This window comes from Lepidochelys olivacea (assembly GCF_965140295.1).
Source record: "Lepidochelys olivacea isolate rLepOli2 genome assembly, chromosome: 8".
Taxonomy (NCBI): domain Eukaryota; kingdom Metazoa; phylum Chordata; order Testudines; family Cheloniidae; genus Lepidochelys; species Lepidochelys olivacea.
This window is the reverse complement of record NC_140418.1, coordinates 12,201,068-12,217,835: the sequence shown is the minus strand read 5'-3', so window position 1 is coordinate 12,217,835 and position 16,768 is coordinate 12,201,068. Positions and strand designations below refer to the sequence as shown.

Genomic DNA, 16,768 nt, shown 5'->3' with positions numbered 1-16,768 from the left:
CTTGGTGCTAAAAAATGAGAGGAAACTGAGCGACCTTATTTGAGTTGCCATGGAAAAGAGACAAAATGGTGCTGTTATCCAGCAGCACTGGGCAGGGATCATACCTGTTCAAATCTATTGTGTGCAACCTATGGCCCAATTAATCTTACGTTTACTCTGGCATGCTCTATTGCTGATGTGAGTTTGTCTGCAAAGTAACCTGTTGTTTTAGGTGTTTGTGGGTAGTGTGAAATGTGACTCGAAATTTTAAGTATGTCCTTTGTTTAAAAAAACAAACCAGCCCTGGTAATAAACACTAGTCGAGAGTTCAACTGCAAACTATTAAAATGTGTTTGGCAACCTATACGGTGCTACTAGAAGTAACTTGCAGTTTTACTCTTTCGGCGTTGTGTGTGGAAAAGATTCTAATATTTTGTTTCTTCCTGTTCTGTCTCCAGGTGCCAATGAACTGGCTGTGCAGAAAGCAAAGGCAGAAATCACTAGGCTTATAAAAGAAGAACTTATCAGACTGGTAAGTGAAATACAGTATACTGTATTTCAGAAGAATGTGCTTGGCTTTTTAAAGCTTTACAAGTACATGTTTCAGAAAGTTTATACCAATGCTAGAGCATAAATCTTTATTAATATCTGGGACAGGAAGCTGCAGATCTAAAATATGCTGTACTGGCGAACAGCAAAGAAAATACATTTCTCTGTTCTGTGGGTCAACCCAGGCTCATAGGTATTCTATGCAGACAAAAGACATCAACAGAATTTTGTGACATCACTTTAAGGGCTAGTTCTTACCTCACAAAACAGTTCATTTCCTGGCTTTAGCTCCATTAGGCAGAGCTGGGCATGTAACAGATTGGTTTTTAACTTTTCTTGTTTTTAGTTGTTTGTACTGTGTTGAGGTTAGTTGCTCCATGCAGCACGCCAGGAGCAGTAGTCTTCTGTATTTAGAGTTATCTTGCTCCTCGTTTGCAAATCAAGGATTGGGAGACTGGAATTCTGAATTCTTCAGAAGCACAGGCCTTGGCTTTTTGTGGAGCAACCTACAATAATATTGCGTTAGACTCAGGCCGAACTGCTGGTAGCAGACACTTCTCAACCCAGCTGCTCGTGGGTTCCATTGCTCTTGTGCCTTTATTGATCTAGCTTTGCTCTACTTTTAAAATTGCTGAACTCTACATAAAAATTCCTTCCAACTGTCAAAGAAAGGGTTATTGCGGAGCAATTCTAATAATGAATGATTCAGCTGTTCACTTGTCTGTTTTCAACTAGTGCTGTGATTGACTTATTTTTCCTCTTTAATTGCAGCAAAACTCATACCAACCAACCAACAAAGGAAGATACAAAGTTCTGTAAATATTTGGAGTAACCTGTCTGCCAGCGGCTGGTGTCTGACACTTCGTGGCTTCTGTTGTCTTTGGTGTTCACACTGCTTATTGTAAATTAAGATATTTTTATTTTTTCCTTGCTGACATTTTAACACAAAATTGATATTTGCTGAGACAGCTCATTCTCTTCACTAAGGTTAGCAGTCTTAAAGCAGACCAGCTTTGTCAGGGCATGATGTAATTGCAAAGTATAGTTTATATAGTTTTTTCACTGAAAAACTACTGAATAAAACAGATTTTAATTTTCCTGACATTCTGATATAATGTAAATTAAATTATTTTGGCTTTGCTTTGGAATTTGTTAGGGTGTACTTAAAACTTCACATTTTAGGGGTAGTTCACACCTTTTAAGTTTATTGTGGAGTAGTAAAACAGCCAATATAAGAGCAGAATTTTCCTCTCTAATCTGTAGCATCTCTGTGACCTATTCCGTATGCATTCCCTCTGCAAAACCCCCACTGATGTCAGTGAGAGCCCTGTGCTGATCAGAGTTTAGAATTTTGTCCTAGAACAATTAGGGTGTAGTTTTACAGATATCCCTCCCCTCCCCCCCATCCTTTTTTACTTCCTACTTTGCCTTTATCATTTGGGGAATAGAATAGTTAAATCTTTGGGTTTCTTGTAAAATGAGACATTTTGTAGTACAAAAATGGCTTTCAGATTTTCTCTAAATGTCAGCATTTTAGGATTTGATTTTGTTCCCATTCTTCAACCTTTAGTAAATAAAATAAATAAATCTCAGCAAAAGAGAGAAACCACTTTTGTAATCAAGCATAAAGTTTGACACATTTTTATAGTGTTATATATACATTTAATGTGATTCTTTCAGGATGACTGTTGTTATACTATTAGAGAATGGCTTTCGACAAAAAATTAGCTTTGTAGGTCGGCTCCACAAACGACCCTTATTGCAGTGGTGGAACATGAAAGCTTCCTGGGAGTCAACTTTTTTGAACCCACTTCTCCCTCATCCCCAGAAGTCATTAACGTTTCACATTGTTACTGTCAAGATTTAATTTTTTTAACCTCTTGTCTTATCTGTAACCAAAGTGACAGATTGTTGAGTCATTCTAGCAGCTGAAAAAGCTTTCAAGAAGATGAAAACTTACAAGGCTTTTTGTAGAAAGCTTTCCTGACCTGACATCGTGGAGGAAAAATATATACTTTTAAAATAGCTATGTGTATGTACTGCTTTAACCCTAGTGAAGAACAAATCAAATGCTTGCATCATGGTTATAAATTCATTTTTTCCAAAAATCAAATATTTTGAAGTCCACTCCAGTTCTGAGATACTAATACATTTGTAGATGTAGAAAAAGAGAAAACCGGCCATATCCACTAAGCACTATACATTTACTCTGCCAGGAACAACCTTAATACGATACCTAAGAAAGTTTAAAAAAAAACAAAAAAACAAACACCTGAATGGAGCCAGAAGTAGCACATATAAGAAAATCTTCTCAAAGTTAAAACAAAACCTCAGATATTTTCAAAATCAGATTCCCTTTAAATGTTTCGGGCTTCGTAGTTAGGATTATTTATTATGTAAGATGTTTCACACAGTTTGTGCTGACTTGTCTAACTTTTTGACAGTGCTGTAAATTGCAATGTCCCCCAGAGTTGTGGTGGGTTTTGATATGTTTGGTGTAGAGCACTTTCAGGTTCAGGCATTCTGACTTTTTTTTTTAAACGTCTTTGGTTTGAAATGTTTGTGATGATATCTACTGAGCAAAGCTCTGATAGACATACTTCTGAGATTTCCAGCTCAACGCTGTTGGATTTTCAGCGAGGTTGGACAATGTACAATCTTCCAAGGTTTTTTAAATGCAATGTCAATATTCATATTTTTTTTAATTCCTCTAAATAAAAATAATGTCCATGTGTTTTTTCTGAAATGCTCTTTCCGATGATGGTTTTTGCCCTGTTTGCTGTGCCTCTGCACTTGTTTCTATTGCAGCTCTGTGCTCACTAATTGTAGCTGCTCCTTTAAGTGTAGGGAAACACGTTCACTATCATTACATTAGAATCTTTGTTAGGAATGGAATGAAAAGCACCAGACAGACACCAGACAGTAAAACTGCTGCAAGAGAAACATCACTTAAGGTGCTTGGGTACTTGGGATGGGGAGGGCCAGCAATCTGCAAGAGAGGAAAAAAATGAGACAAACTCTTAACAGAAATAAATAAGGCAAAAAAGAGAGAAATTGAGATGAAGGGGAAAAAGCTATTGTGGTAACAAGGCGAAGAATAAGAATATGGAGGAAAACAATGAACTAAAATTGTTGCATTAAATCTTTCTTCCTAATTGTTTTTGTGCTCATGGAAGTGGACCCAGCTCTCTGATAACCATAACATGTCTGCTGCTTCCTTGGGGGATGCACCCCCTTTCAGATGCTGGAAGAGAACTTGAACTGTATCTTAAAAAAAAAAAAAAAAAAGCAATATAATAGATAACAGAGCTATGTACCCTTTTTGCTCTGTTATCTAGCAATTGTATTTTGGGCAGAAATAGAAAAAAAGTGATGCTGGATCATAAACTTTTTTTAAACGTTTCGCTGTAATCATATTTTGTCAGCAGCTAATAGCCCGGGGTTCCTCTTCTTGTGGCATCTCTTGTCCTGACTAGTGGTAGATCCAGGCTGCCTTATATACTTACCAGCTTATTCCACCGTGTGTGCAGTGCAGAAGTATCCCTCCTGATCATGACTAACCCCTAATTCTGAGGGCTAGATTGTGACTTTACAGGCATCTCTACACTACAAAATTAAGTCAAGTTAAATTGATGTACAGCCACTACAGGTGTTTCACGTCCACACTATACTTCTGTTGACTATGTGCATCCTCACCAGGAGTGCTTCCGGGGCACAGATAGTTCAAGCCCCAGGGCTGACAGCCAACAGGCGATGTAAGTAATGATGCCCTAACTACATCTACCTAAGTAACTCCACCTCCACAAGAGGCATAGCATTCTATGTAGTGACATAGAATCATAGAATATCAGGGCTGGAAGGGACCTCAGGAGGTCATCTAGTCCAACCCCCTGCTCAAAGCAGGACCGATCCCCAATTTTTGCCCCAGATCCCTAAATGGCCCTCTCAAGGATTGAGCTCACAACCCTGGGTTTAGCAGGCCAATGCTCAAACCACTGAGCTATCCCTCCCCCGGCAACTTACATTGGTGGGAGCTACATTTAGTGTGGATGCTTCAAGTTAGATCAGTGTAAGCTGCCTTACATCAACCTAACTCTAGTGTAGACCAGGCCTAAGTACCTATGCAATGGAGTGAGGGGAGAACAAGCACATACTTTTTATACCTGTATGTTGGCTACATATACCTTGGGTTGCTGGGCCCACAGGAGTAAGCACTTACTCCCTGCACCTCCTCCCCAGCACCTAAGTGGAAAATTGTCAGAGCCTTGGCTCCGCTGGCTGGCCAGCACAATGGGACTTGCATAGTGGAAGTCACAATTTGCTGCTGGTTTTGGCTAGAACCAAATTCTTGCTCTTCAATCCTGAATAGGGAGGAATTGTGTATCAGCTGGATGTTGGAGTAACAAGGGATTATTTAGGGCAGTTAAGTTTATGCACTCCTTGCTCACAACTGTGTCTTTTGTTATTTATATTATAGTAGCGCCTAGGAGCCCTAGTCTGAGACCAGGACTCCATTGTACTAGGTGCTGTGCAAACACAAGCAAAAGGGCGGTTCCAAGTCACAGTCTAGGCCTAATTCTTTTACTTTGTCAGAAACCCTGACTGGGTTTGTGCACGTAAGAATTCACATTAGTGGCCTTTTCAGAATACATCAGAATGGGTGTCTGAATATAAGAATAGTATAGGGTCCAATGACTGGATTAGAGGCAGCTAATTACATGATCTGAATCTGTTCCTGAAGTGGTATGAGCACAAGAGCTACCCCTCTGCTTTGCTTTCCAGTTGTGTACTGGGGTTTGTACCTTCATGAGCACAGCAGTGCAATAGAAATGTGAAAATGGTGACTCTGATGCCCAGAATTATGCAATGTAACTTGCAGTATTTATAAATTGCACAGTCCCTTCCCCAGAGATCTAATTGCACTCAAAGGGGGTGGGGGAGCTTGGGAAGGGATTCAAAGGAGGGGTGAAATGGTCAGATTGATGGGCTAAGAAGATGCTTTTTGCATGTGCTTTGTATGGAGGTGGACAATGTGAGTGTTGGGAAGAAGCTGCAGATATTAAGATGGGAGACAGTAAAAATCAGCACAAGTGTGCTTTGCTTTCTGGAGAAATATTTTGATTTTATATTGGTAAGGGTCTTTCTGGTGGATGATTCAAGGAGGCATCCTGGCAGTCTGTGGCCTAAAGATTATGGCAGCTGGCCTGGGACAAAATACATTGCATATGTTTAATAATTAATGTTAGAGTAATCAAAAAGTGCAGCAGTTTTAATCTTTTAAATTAAAAAATCTTGCAGTGGCCACAAGAGTGATTTTTGTGTTTCACCACTCCAGTGAGTAGCATTTTTTTGTTGTTTTAGTTTTTTTTTAAACCATTAATATCTGCTGCCCCATGACACTACAAAGCTTCAAAAGTACAAAATATGTTTTCTAGAAACCTAAGAGTATCTGTCTCTACTCAGATATATAGTTTAGCTTGTCATGTGGAAGTAAAATCTGTGCTTATGCACCTAAGTGGAAATTGAAGAAAAGAGGCTTATTTCCCAGCCCTTCCTTTCGTATAATTTGTGACTAAGGGACTTGGGAAGAAGGGCTTGTGGTTAAGCCAATGGACTCAGAGGCTCTGGGTTCAATTCCTGGCATTGCTACAGACTGGAAGATAGGTCCATCAATGGCTATTAGCCAGGTTGGGAAGGGATGGTGTCCCTAGCCTCTGTTTGCCAGAAGCTAGGAATGGGCGACAGGGATGGCTCACTTGATTACCTGTTCTGTTAATTCCCTCTGGGGCACCTGGAATTGGCCACTGTTGGAAGACTGGATACTGGGCTAGATGGACTTTTGGTCTGATCCAGTATGGCCGTTCTTATGTATGACCCAGAGTCAATTAATAATCTCTGCCACAGTTTCTTATCTGTAAAACAGATACCACCACCCTACTTCTCATGGAGGTTATAAGAATAAATTCATTGTGAGACACTCTGATACTATGATGGTGTGAGCCATAAAAGTATCTGTGTAGCAAACTGTACAGAACTGATCGTGCTATTGCCACACACATAACAGCTACTTTCAGTGAAGGCCAAAAGTAAAACTCCTCCATTATTTTTTTGATTCCCCCAATCTCCTAGAAAAATCATTTTGTTAGTCAGTATCTGTTTTCCATCTCAAACAGCCCTAACCAGTAGCTTAACTTCCTGCCCTGGATATCTAATCTTCAGTCCATGTAAACAGCAGCCATGTTTTTTATCACAGAAGCACCTGAATTTCAATTGAGGTGAAGTGATTCCCATGCTCATCATTTTCAAATACTCAGCTTCTGAGTTGAAATGTTCTGTGTTCTTATATAGCATCTGAGTGCCATGCTCTGCCTGAGGCACAGGAGGAGGGTTGTTTTTTGTTTTTTTTAGCAGAAAGTTCATCTGGGTGTATTAAATAAAAGAGTCCTCCAAATCCCTGCACATTCATGTTGGCATAGAGCTACCACAGGGCTGCTCCAAATATGGATGAAGTTTAAAACCTAGCATGCCAATGGTCCCTGCCTGAGGGCTAGTGCCTTTGATTTAAGATAATTTAACAGAGAAATGACTCTTTAGAAAATCACATACAGAGCATGTTCAGTAGAAAACATTTAAACACAATTGTGCTGCACATGTGTGTGGCTGCTGGAGTGCACAATTGTTGGTCAATGAACTAGCTCCAGAATTTCTGCAGAAAAGCAACATGAAGGTTGCACGGGGAGAATCGCAAAAGATGGGAAATGTAAATGTGGGCATGCTTCATCGCGAACATTCGTTGAGTAGATGCAGCCGTGTATTCCATGTGGGTGTGCATGCCCTGCGCATCGGAGGCAGAGCTTTGCCTAGCGGTACTTGTAGGGGTGGCACTCATTGCCTGCAGCCATAGCCACTCCCCTGGCTGTATAAAGGTGGCACCTCCCTGGCTACTTCAATCACTTCTCACTGCCCGTGGCTTGAGTCAAAGCTCTGTGTGAAGTTTTCACCTCACACTTTTACACTCAGTTTTCTGATAACTTTTTTTTTATACGGTGGTAATAGTAGTACCTTAGTGTTAGTTTAGTTAGTAGAGTAGTTGGCTCCACTGTGTGATGTCCTCATGAGGGTTCAAGCATTGTCCCTCATGCAGGGCAGCTATCTGCAATAGTGGCCCCCATATGAGGTGCTTGTTGTGTCTCGGCAAGGGACACATTAAAGAGCAGTGCTCCATCTGCAAGTGATTCACTAAGAGCAGTCGGGTGACAAGAGACTTGAGGCAGCACCTTCTGGAGCAGGCCATGAGGCCCATTTTGGCAGAGGCCCTTGTCTGACTGGTTCTGGCATGGATTATCAGATGAGTCCAGCACTGACGACATTGGCACCCGTGCTGACCATTGTGACAGCATATGAGGTGGCTTCAGACCTTCTTTGCCTCTCAGTCCCAGGCTCTCTACTGGTTCAGGAGGTCTCTAGTGCTATGGCTTCTAACAGCTTGTCCTCTGTTATGCCTCTGGCACCTTCTGACTGTGTGTCAGAGCCGTCAGATCCATTGGTAACACAGCTCACACCACTTAGGCTGCAGGCTATGGAGTTTATGCTGGGCCTGGCACAGAAGGCCCCCTCAACGCTGGTGCATCCTTCAGCACCATTGTCTTGGCAGCAGATCCCACCATAAAGTTTGGTACCATCCTTGTTGCCAATGTCTGGCTCTCCCATTGTCACCACTGAACCTCTGTGATTCCTCAAGATTCAGGTTGAGGTCATCCTCCTCATCGGATGGGCACCAGAGAGAACCCTTGGATCACTATTGGTACTGAGACTGGCATCTGTCCTGCAGTTGAGAAAGAAGCTCTTGGCCTGGTGCCTACTGGCCATCGATGCCTTATCCGTATGTCCAGTGGCCTACCTGGAATCCCTGGGACACTCCTCAGTCCCTGAGGTCCCACTCCTTCACCTGTTCCAGAGCGAGATCACTGGTCCCAATGGTGGCTCCTGCTCCTATACTACTGCAAGTGACCACTGAGTCAATTCCCCTGGGACTTATGGGGCTCTTCTGACTGGATCTGTGGGACAAGAAAAGGATCTACTGTTGGCACAGTACACCACCTCCTTGTCCTCCCTGGACTCTACCATGCTGGAATCTTCCTCTCCCTTGGTGCCTGAGGACTTTAAAGATATATCAGGATCTCCTGAGGTGTGTGGCCACTGTCTTGGATATCCAGGCTGAATTCTTCCAGGAGAATACACATAATGCTTGATATTCTCTAACCATCAGCTCCAGGAGATTAGCCCCCTGATAAATGAGGCTGTCCTGGAGCCAGAAAAGGCCCTCCGGAATATCCCTGCTTCATTGCCCTCTATGGTGAAATGTTCAGAGAAACAGTACTTCATTCCCATGCAAAGATCTGACACTTTCTACTCCCACCCATCCCCTAACTTCCTTGTGGTGACTGCAGGAAATGACAGGACTCAGCAGAGAAGGTATAAATCCACACCAAAATACTGAGAGTCCAAGATAATGCACTTGATGGGGAGAAACAGTTATACTTCCTCTTCCTTGCAGATGTGCATCATGAACCAGCAGGCACTGCTCTCAGAATATGAATTTGTTAATTGGGTGGCGATGTGTAAGTTCGCATACAGGTTACAAGAACCCTCCAGGTAAGGGTCTAAGGCATTCATTTCAGAAGTCTATGTGGCAGCCAAGACCTCCTTGCAGGCAGCTCTACACATGTTGAATGCCTCAGCCAGGATTATGTCATCAGCTGTAGTCATGAGGAAGCCGTATGGCTGCAGAATTTTGGCATTGTGCCTGATATGCAGCTGACCAATGAGGACATACCATTCAATGGCTGGATTTTGTTTTCAGAAAAGACTGATGAAAACTTGCCCTCGTCTAAAGACTCCTGAGAAACTTTGCATGTTTTGGAAGTATAATCTCCCACCACAAAGAGAAGTCATCATAATGGTCAGCAGCCACACTGCTTGCAGTGGTGTGGGGTTTTTTTGTTTTGTTTTGGTTTTGGACAATCCCCCCTTTCTGTGCAGCAGCGGGACTACTTCAGAAAGAGTCACAGATCACAAAGGAGAAGGTCCTCTGGTTCTGGGTTTAACTAGGTACTGCCCTGCCCCCGGCACCTAGGAAGCGCTCATTTTGACTTGTGTGTTCAGGACAGTGATCCAATGGTAACCTCTCCTCCTTGGTCCTCCCTGATTGGAGACATGCTGACCTGCTTTAATAGTGAGTGGGACTCAATTTCAACAAACAACTGGGTCCTAAGCATGGTCAGATCGGATTATGTCATACAGTTCCACTCCCTCCCCCATCCCCGGTCCCTCTTCAGGGACCCTTCTCACGAGACACTGCTCCTCGAGCAGGTTCAGTCTTTACTGGCTCTGGGGACTGTAGAGGAGGTCTCCCTGCTGCATTTGCGGCTGGGGTTCTACTCCTGGTATTTCCTGGTCCCCAAGCTCAATGGAGGGATGAGACCTATTACTGAGTCTGCGATCTCAACAAATACATCAGATATGTGAGATTCCATATGGTCACCCTAGCAACTATTCTCTCTACCTTGAATCAAAATGACTGGTTTGCTGCTCTGGATCTGCAGGATGCATATTTCCATGTAACAATCCTCCCAAGTCACAAAGGCTCCTCAGGTTTGTCTTGGCTGGCCAGAACTGCCAGTACACCATACTGCCTTTCAGCCTGTCTTCTACTCCCTGGGTTTTTATTAAGTATGTGACTCTGGTAACTTCATACCTCAGACAGAAGGGAACTCATATCTTCTTGTATCTGGATGATTGATTACTGAGTGGCAAGTCCAGAGAAGAAGTCCTCTCTCGTGTTCACCTCACACTATGCCTGCTTGAGTATCTAGGTGTCAACCAAAACAGCAGGAAGTCAGCATTGGTTCCAATGTAAAGAATCGAGTTCATTGGGTCCCGGATAGACTCTACAAGTTCAAGAGCATTTCTACCCACTGAGTAATTCCAGGAGATCCACCACCTACAGTCTCTACACTCTCTACACTCAACCACAGACTGAGTATGCCTGAGGTTGCTAAGCCATATGACCACGTATACACAAGTAATTTAATATGGGAGGCTGCGACTCTGTCCTCTTCAGCTATGGCTGAATTTAGTCTATTGTTCAAATCAATATCCTTTGGACATGCTAGTCTGACTGCCTCCACTGATTCTGGGCTCCTTATGGTGGTGGGCAATTCAGGACGGTGTGTGCCATGTAATCCCTTTCACATGGCCTCTGCCAACCAGGACTATAGTCACTGATGCCTCCTTAATAGGGACTTGGGGAGCACATCTGGATTCGCTGAAAGTTCAAGGCCTATGGTCAGAACAAGAAGTTTCTCTGCATATCAGTGTTCTTGGAGTTTCATGCCATCTACAATGACTGACAGAGCTTTCAGGATCACATCAGGGGCTCAAAGGTTCTCATACTCACTGACAATACCACCACAACGTATTACGTGAACACGATTGGGGAGCCCATGCCAATGTGCTGTGTCAGGAAGTGATCAGGCTCTGGCAGTTTTGCATCAGGGAAAACATTATCCCTATGGCCAATCACTTGCCTAGGATCCACAATCATCTGGCAGATCATCTCAGCAGGAAATTCTCCCTGACTCATGAGTGGTCTCTGAAGCCCAGCATCCTGCAGTCCATATTTGCAGTTTGGAGCATTCTGATGGTCAGCCTGTTTGTCACGAAAGACAACAAGAAATGCCAGCTGTTCTGCTCCAAAGAGGGTCTCCGTCTGGACTCCTTGACCGATGCTTTTCACCTGAGGCGGGAATCAGCACTCTTGTATGCCTTTCCTCCAATTCCAACCATCCTGCAGGTCATTCTCAAGCTGAAATTGGACCATGCCAGGCTCATTCTTATTGCTTAAGTGTGACTGAGACAATGTTGGTTCTCCGACCTCCTCACATTATTGGTTCGGCCTCCCATATCTCTTCCTCTTCATCCTGATCTCCTGATTCAGCATCATGGTCAGGTTCTGCATCCAGTGCTCAGCGCGCTGTATCTCACAACATTGATGCTGCATGGTTAGATGAAGAGGAGAAACAATGTTTGGAGACAGTCTGGCAGGTCTTGCTTAACAGTAGGAAGTCCTCCACCAGGGCAGCCTAATCGGCTAAGTGGAGGAGATTCTCAGTATTGTCGTTAGGGGAGTTCAACGTTTTTGTCGTCAGGGGAGTTCAACTGGCTTTTATCGAGAACATCTTGGAGTACGTGTTACACTTTCAGTCTTCTGGTCTTGCACTTTAGTTCACTCAGTGTCCATATGGAGGCAATTCTGGCACTTCATCACCTATTCATGAGTTGTGTTGTCAAACTCTGTGGCAGTGAGGTTCTTGAGAAGAGTCATTCGTCTTCATGCACCAGTTAAAGAGCTAGTTCCTTTGTGGGACCTTAATACCATTTAAGTGGCTCTTATGGAACCTCTTTTCAAGCCTCTGGTGACTTCTTTCCTCCCTCTGTGTCAGAAAACTGCCTTCCTTGTAATGATAACATCTGCTAGCAGAGTGTGCGAGTTGCAGGTGGAGCCTCCTTCCATGCAATTTTCCAAAGACAATGCGACCCTGCGACTAAAACCTAAGTTTTTATCTAAAGTGGTTTCCCAGTTTCACTTGAACCAGGTTCTTCTCTAAGCCACATTCAACCCCAGAGGAGCAGCATCTTTACATGCTGGATGCCAGGAAATGTCTCGCTTTTTATCTGGATAGATGTAAACCTTTCTGTTCCCCACCTCATCTGTTTACTTCATAAGCAGATCAAATGAACAGAAGAACATATGGGTCAGACCAGTTTGCCCACCCTTGAACTATGCTTACATTAAAGTGGGGGGCATGCCCCTCCCCCCCACATCTACAAAGGTTCAGGTGCCCTTGGTTCCCTTCCTGTGTTATGGCGAACTAGGTAATTTAATACACTACTCTTTATGCTGTAAAATGTGTATCCAGAATTATAATGGATGTGCAACTTGGCCCAGTTAGGGGTATAGTTAGAACATTAACTGTTCAGTGTCATGAGTGCTTGAGATTTTAATTGTACAGCTTTGATTGTACTGTCATTTTCAATATGTATATAGCTGGTAACTGAATAAATGCTTGTGACGGTTGCAGACAATGTATCTGTAGCTTTAGGAACAATTTCTCACATGAATTGCCCAATTAGCTTTAGACACAAAAACTATATTTTATATTGGCTAAAAGTTTGCAATTGTCATAGCCCAAGAAGATGAAATTAAATGGTAATGCCTGGATCCGGGACCTTGCTGGGATAATATGAAAAGATGGCATAGCTCTCTGCAAGGATGCAGCTCAAGGCTATGACCCTGCAAACGTATGTTCTTAGCTTTAAGCGTATGAGTAGTCCCAGTGACTTCACTAGGACTACTCATGCTTAAAGTTAAGCACATGTGTACATGCAGGATGGGGACCTAAATGGGAACCTACATATCTGGTTGTTTGTGCAGATAATAAACTATCCATGGATGGTGCTGTGCACCTCTATGCTTAAAGGTCTTCCCAAACCAGCATGGCTCACTTTTAAATAAAACAGTAAAACTGAGGTTTTTAGAGTGTGAAATGGTATGATGCCAGTTCACCTCCCGATCTCCCACTTGCGCCAAAGCTCGACTGCTGTTTCTTAGAGCAGTGTCCTGTCCATTTGGTTTAGCTGATCATAAAATGAGCCTGAGTGCACGCATGCAGTCTGTTCCAGTCACATGATTGAAGAGGAATGCACTTCCCTTTTGATTATTTTTCTTGACCCAGATCTCTTCCAAATATGGTATCAGCTTAAACGAGTTTGTGATCTTAAGCTCAGGCTTTTGCAGAAGAAATTCTGGCTTCCAGAGCAGAGGGGGAAAAAACCTTCTGCCTAGAGCTCTTTCCAAAAACACAAAGACTAAAGAGACACACTTAGACTCAAATTTGGCCCCGAAATGCACATTTTGTAAAAATAAGTGTTAGATTTGTTTGTATTATTTTCTTTTTAGTTCCAGTAGAAACTATTGTTTTTAAACAAAGGGCCATTGCCCTGCAGCGATTGCAACCCAAACATTGCTTCACTGAGAATTCTCATCAGAAACAGGCTTAATTGCGGGATGAACCACACCTGCCTTGAATCAGGTTATCCCAGGATAAGAAGGCAGCGGGAAGCTAGGGGACCTCCTGCAGTGAGGGAACAGCAGTGTGAAGGTACAAAGAAAGAGGGTTTTGGGCAGCACAGTTCCTCAGGAAGGCGGAGCGATGCCCAGCTTAAGGCTGAGTGGAAGACTGTTTTTAAATAAAAAGCTGCTCTAAGAAGGGCTGTGATTGAAAGAGACTGTGCCATTTCCCTGGTGAAGGGAAAAATAGGGGCAGGGCATAGCACAGGCACTCCTGGCCATGAGGGGGGTACTTGGGAGGCAGCTGATTCTCTTACAGCCAGCATAAATGGAGGGAAAATACATTTAGATTTTAAAAAATGTTTAGTTCTGATTATCTCAGGAATTATTGGTAACATAATACAGAAGGGTGTATAATTTTTATGTCGATAGTGTTTCTTAAATAAGACTATCACAGGCATTAAAGAAGGACAAATGCAAAGTACTGCACTTAAGAAGGAACAATCAGGTTCACACATACAAAATGGAAAATGACTGCCCAGGAAGGAGTACTGCAGAAAGGGATCTGGTGGTCATAGTGGATCACAAGCTAAATATGAGTCAACAGTGCAATGCTGTTGCAAAAAAAGCCAACATCATTCTGGGATGTATTAGCAGGAGTATTGCAAGCAAGACACGAGAAGTAATTCTTCTGCTCTACTCTGCACTGATTAGGCCTCAACTGGAGGCTGGTGTCCAGTTCTGGGCACCACATTTCAGGAAAGATGTGGACAAATTGGAGAAAGTCCAGAGAAGAGCAACAAAAATGATTAAAGGTCTATAAAACATGACCTATGAGGGAAAATTGAAAAAAATATGGGTTTGTTTAGTCTGGAAAAGAGAAGACCGAGAGGGGACATACGTTTTCAAGTATATAAAAAGTTGTTACAAGGAGGAGGGAGAAAAATTGTTCTTCTTAACCACTGAGGATACGACAAGAAGCAATGGGCTTAAATTGCAGCAAGGGTAGTTTAGGTTGGGCATTAGGAAAAAATTCGTAACTGTCAGAGTGGTTAAGCACTGAAATAAATTGCCAGGGAGGTTGTGGAATCTCCATCATTGGGGATTTTTAAGAGCGGGTTGGACAAACACCTGTCAGGGATGGTTTAGATAATACCTAGTCCTGCCTTGAGAGCAGGGGACTGGACTAGACGACCTCTCAAGGTCCCTTCCAGTTCTACGATTCTAGTTAGGTCACCACTACTCTGTGACCCTGTTTCCATAACAGTAGATGCAGGTGCACACTTGTTCTGAACCCTGAGCCAGGAAGCTGATATTATTTTTACCTTTAAATGGAACATTAGCCCCGGCTGCATGTGGGTGTTAGCATCTGCCCAGTGCATTTCTAGAAATGAAGGGTTTTATTAATTTACTATTAAACAGACATGAATACACAGCTGGAATGGTCCAAGAATGAGATCCCAGGCAAGTGTAGCTGCAGCACAAATGTACCCACACCCTACTTTTAAGAGTACATGCAACATCCCTTCCTCTTCCTTCTCTGCCACATGTGGTCCCAACTCCTGTGTAAAGAGAGAATGTTGCAAAGCTATTTCGGAATGTGTGTGTGGGAGGAAAATATAAGGAATACATTTTCCCCAAACCCTCCTCTTACAAATTGAAATTCCCTGCCATGTCCCTCAGTGAGACTACAAGCTGCATTGGTGGGTGGGGATACTACAGGTAGAGGGAGAACTCCATTCTTTTGGTTGGTGGGGAAAAACGTAGCATTTCACCTCCCCTTTTCATAGAGATGGAAACTTTTATTAGTTTGCATAGTGCCCGGGTGCTTTGGAGACAGAAAGAGAAGGTCCCTGCCCCAAGTTGTTTACAATGTAAATAAGGGCCAAACTGCAGATCTTGGGGAGTGTTTTCAGAAAATCAGATAGTGTAACACACAAATTCTTTTGTTTGGATTTTTTTGTTAACACAAGGTGCAAACTAGAAACCCAGACATTAGTGCTACCACACTAACACTTGAGCAGTATGGGCACCAGGGTTGCTTTACTGATCACCTGGAATTAATTTGCCCACAGAACAATACAGATCAGTCACACAGTCTTAGTACAGCCACAAATCCATTTCCAGCTTGAAGGTCAAATGTTTAGATCTTGCTGTCAGTCTCACGGTGATAGCTTTAGCAGTAGGCTGACTTAGGTTTCCCTCTTTATAGAGATGCAACAGTTCAGTGCTTGGAAATGCTATTGAAATTCACTTGCATGCATTATTTTAGCCGATGCTTGATTCTGCTGAGGTCAGAGAGCAGAGCTGCTTGTAGGGAAATTGGGCCATAAAGCATGCCAGGACTTCATCTAATTTCAAAGAATTGGGGGAGGGGGGAGTGGTGGTTGGAAACTAAGGGGAAATAATGTAAAGGAAGGAAGTACTTGTAGCCTAATTCTTTTTGATTTGATATGGTGTCTCTCAGGTAAGAATTAAACCCAGTATGGCAGAAAGTCACATAAATAATTAAACTAAATCATTATGCAGGGATGAAAGTGGCTTTTACTTTAAAAAAAAATCTTTATGCTTCTCTTCCATGCTACTTCCTAATGTCAGAAGTTAAGAATTCCACAAACCTTGGACAAAAAAGGCAACTATTCTACCTCTGTCATTCCTTTGGATTAAAACCTTATTCTGTGTGAATTTAGAGGGCAACATGGATCATAGTCTTGGAAAGATAAATGTCTCACATTTGTATAGCAACCTTCATCCCAAAGGACCACAACATATTTTGGAAATGATATACATCTCTGGGGTGGACCACAACAGCCAGGACATTGCACAACACTGGACAGGGAAACATTTGGATAGCAGTGCTGGAAAAACTCTTACAAAAAGTTCCACAGGACTTTAATGTCTAATCAGTGCTAACAAACCCTTGTTTGTTTTTAAGGTCTCATTTGAGTCACACAGTACATCTCTTAGCACTCAACTTCAGGTACGTGGGACTTAGTCCTTTTAAGGTTTATTGTAATTTAAATCCAGGACCTTTAACTTGAACTAGTCTATGCATTGGACAAAGCAGCACTTAGGCAGAATAGCTTCTGACCGTATTGCTGCTGGGGT

General features: G+C 42.7%; 1 protein-coding gene across 3 annotated transcripts in view; it reads left to right on the top strand.

Moving 5' to 3' along the window:
- The window catches only part of DDX46 (DEAD-box helicase 46), a 39,996-nt gene extending 36,722 nt beyond the window's left edge, over positions 1-3,274 (top strand). For all 3 annotated transcript variants that reach the window (XM_084636760.1, XM_084636761.1, XM_084636759.1), the window contains exons 22-23: positions 438-511; positions 1,300-3,274. In XM_084636760.1, the coding sequence (XP_084492886.1) occupies positions 438-511; positions 1,300-1,347 (122 nt within the window). In that variant the 3' untranslated portion in view covers positions 1,348-3,274. The remainder of the gene's footprint in view (positions 1-437; positions 512-1,299) is intronic.
- Positions 3,275-16,768: the final 13,494 nt, after the last annotated feature.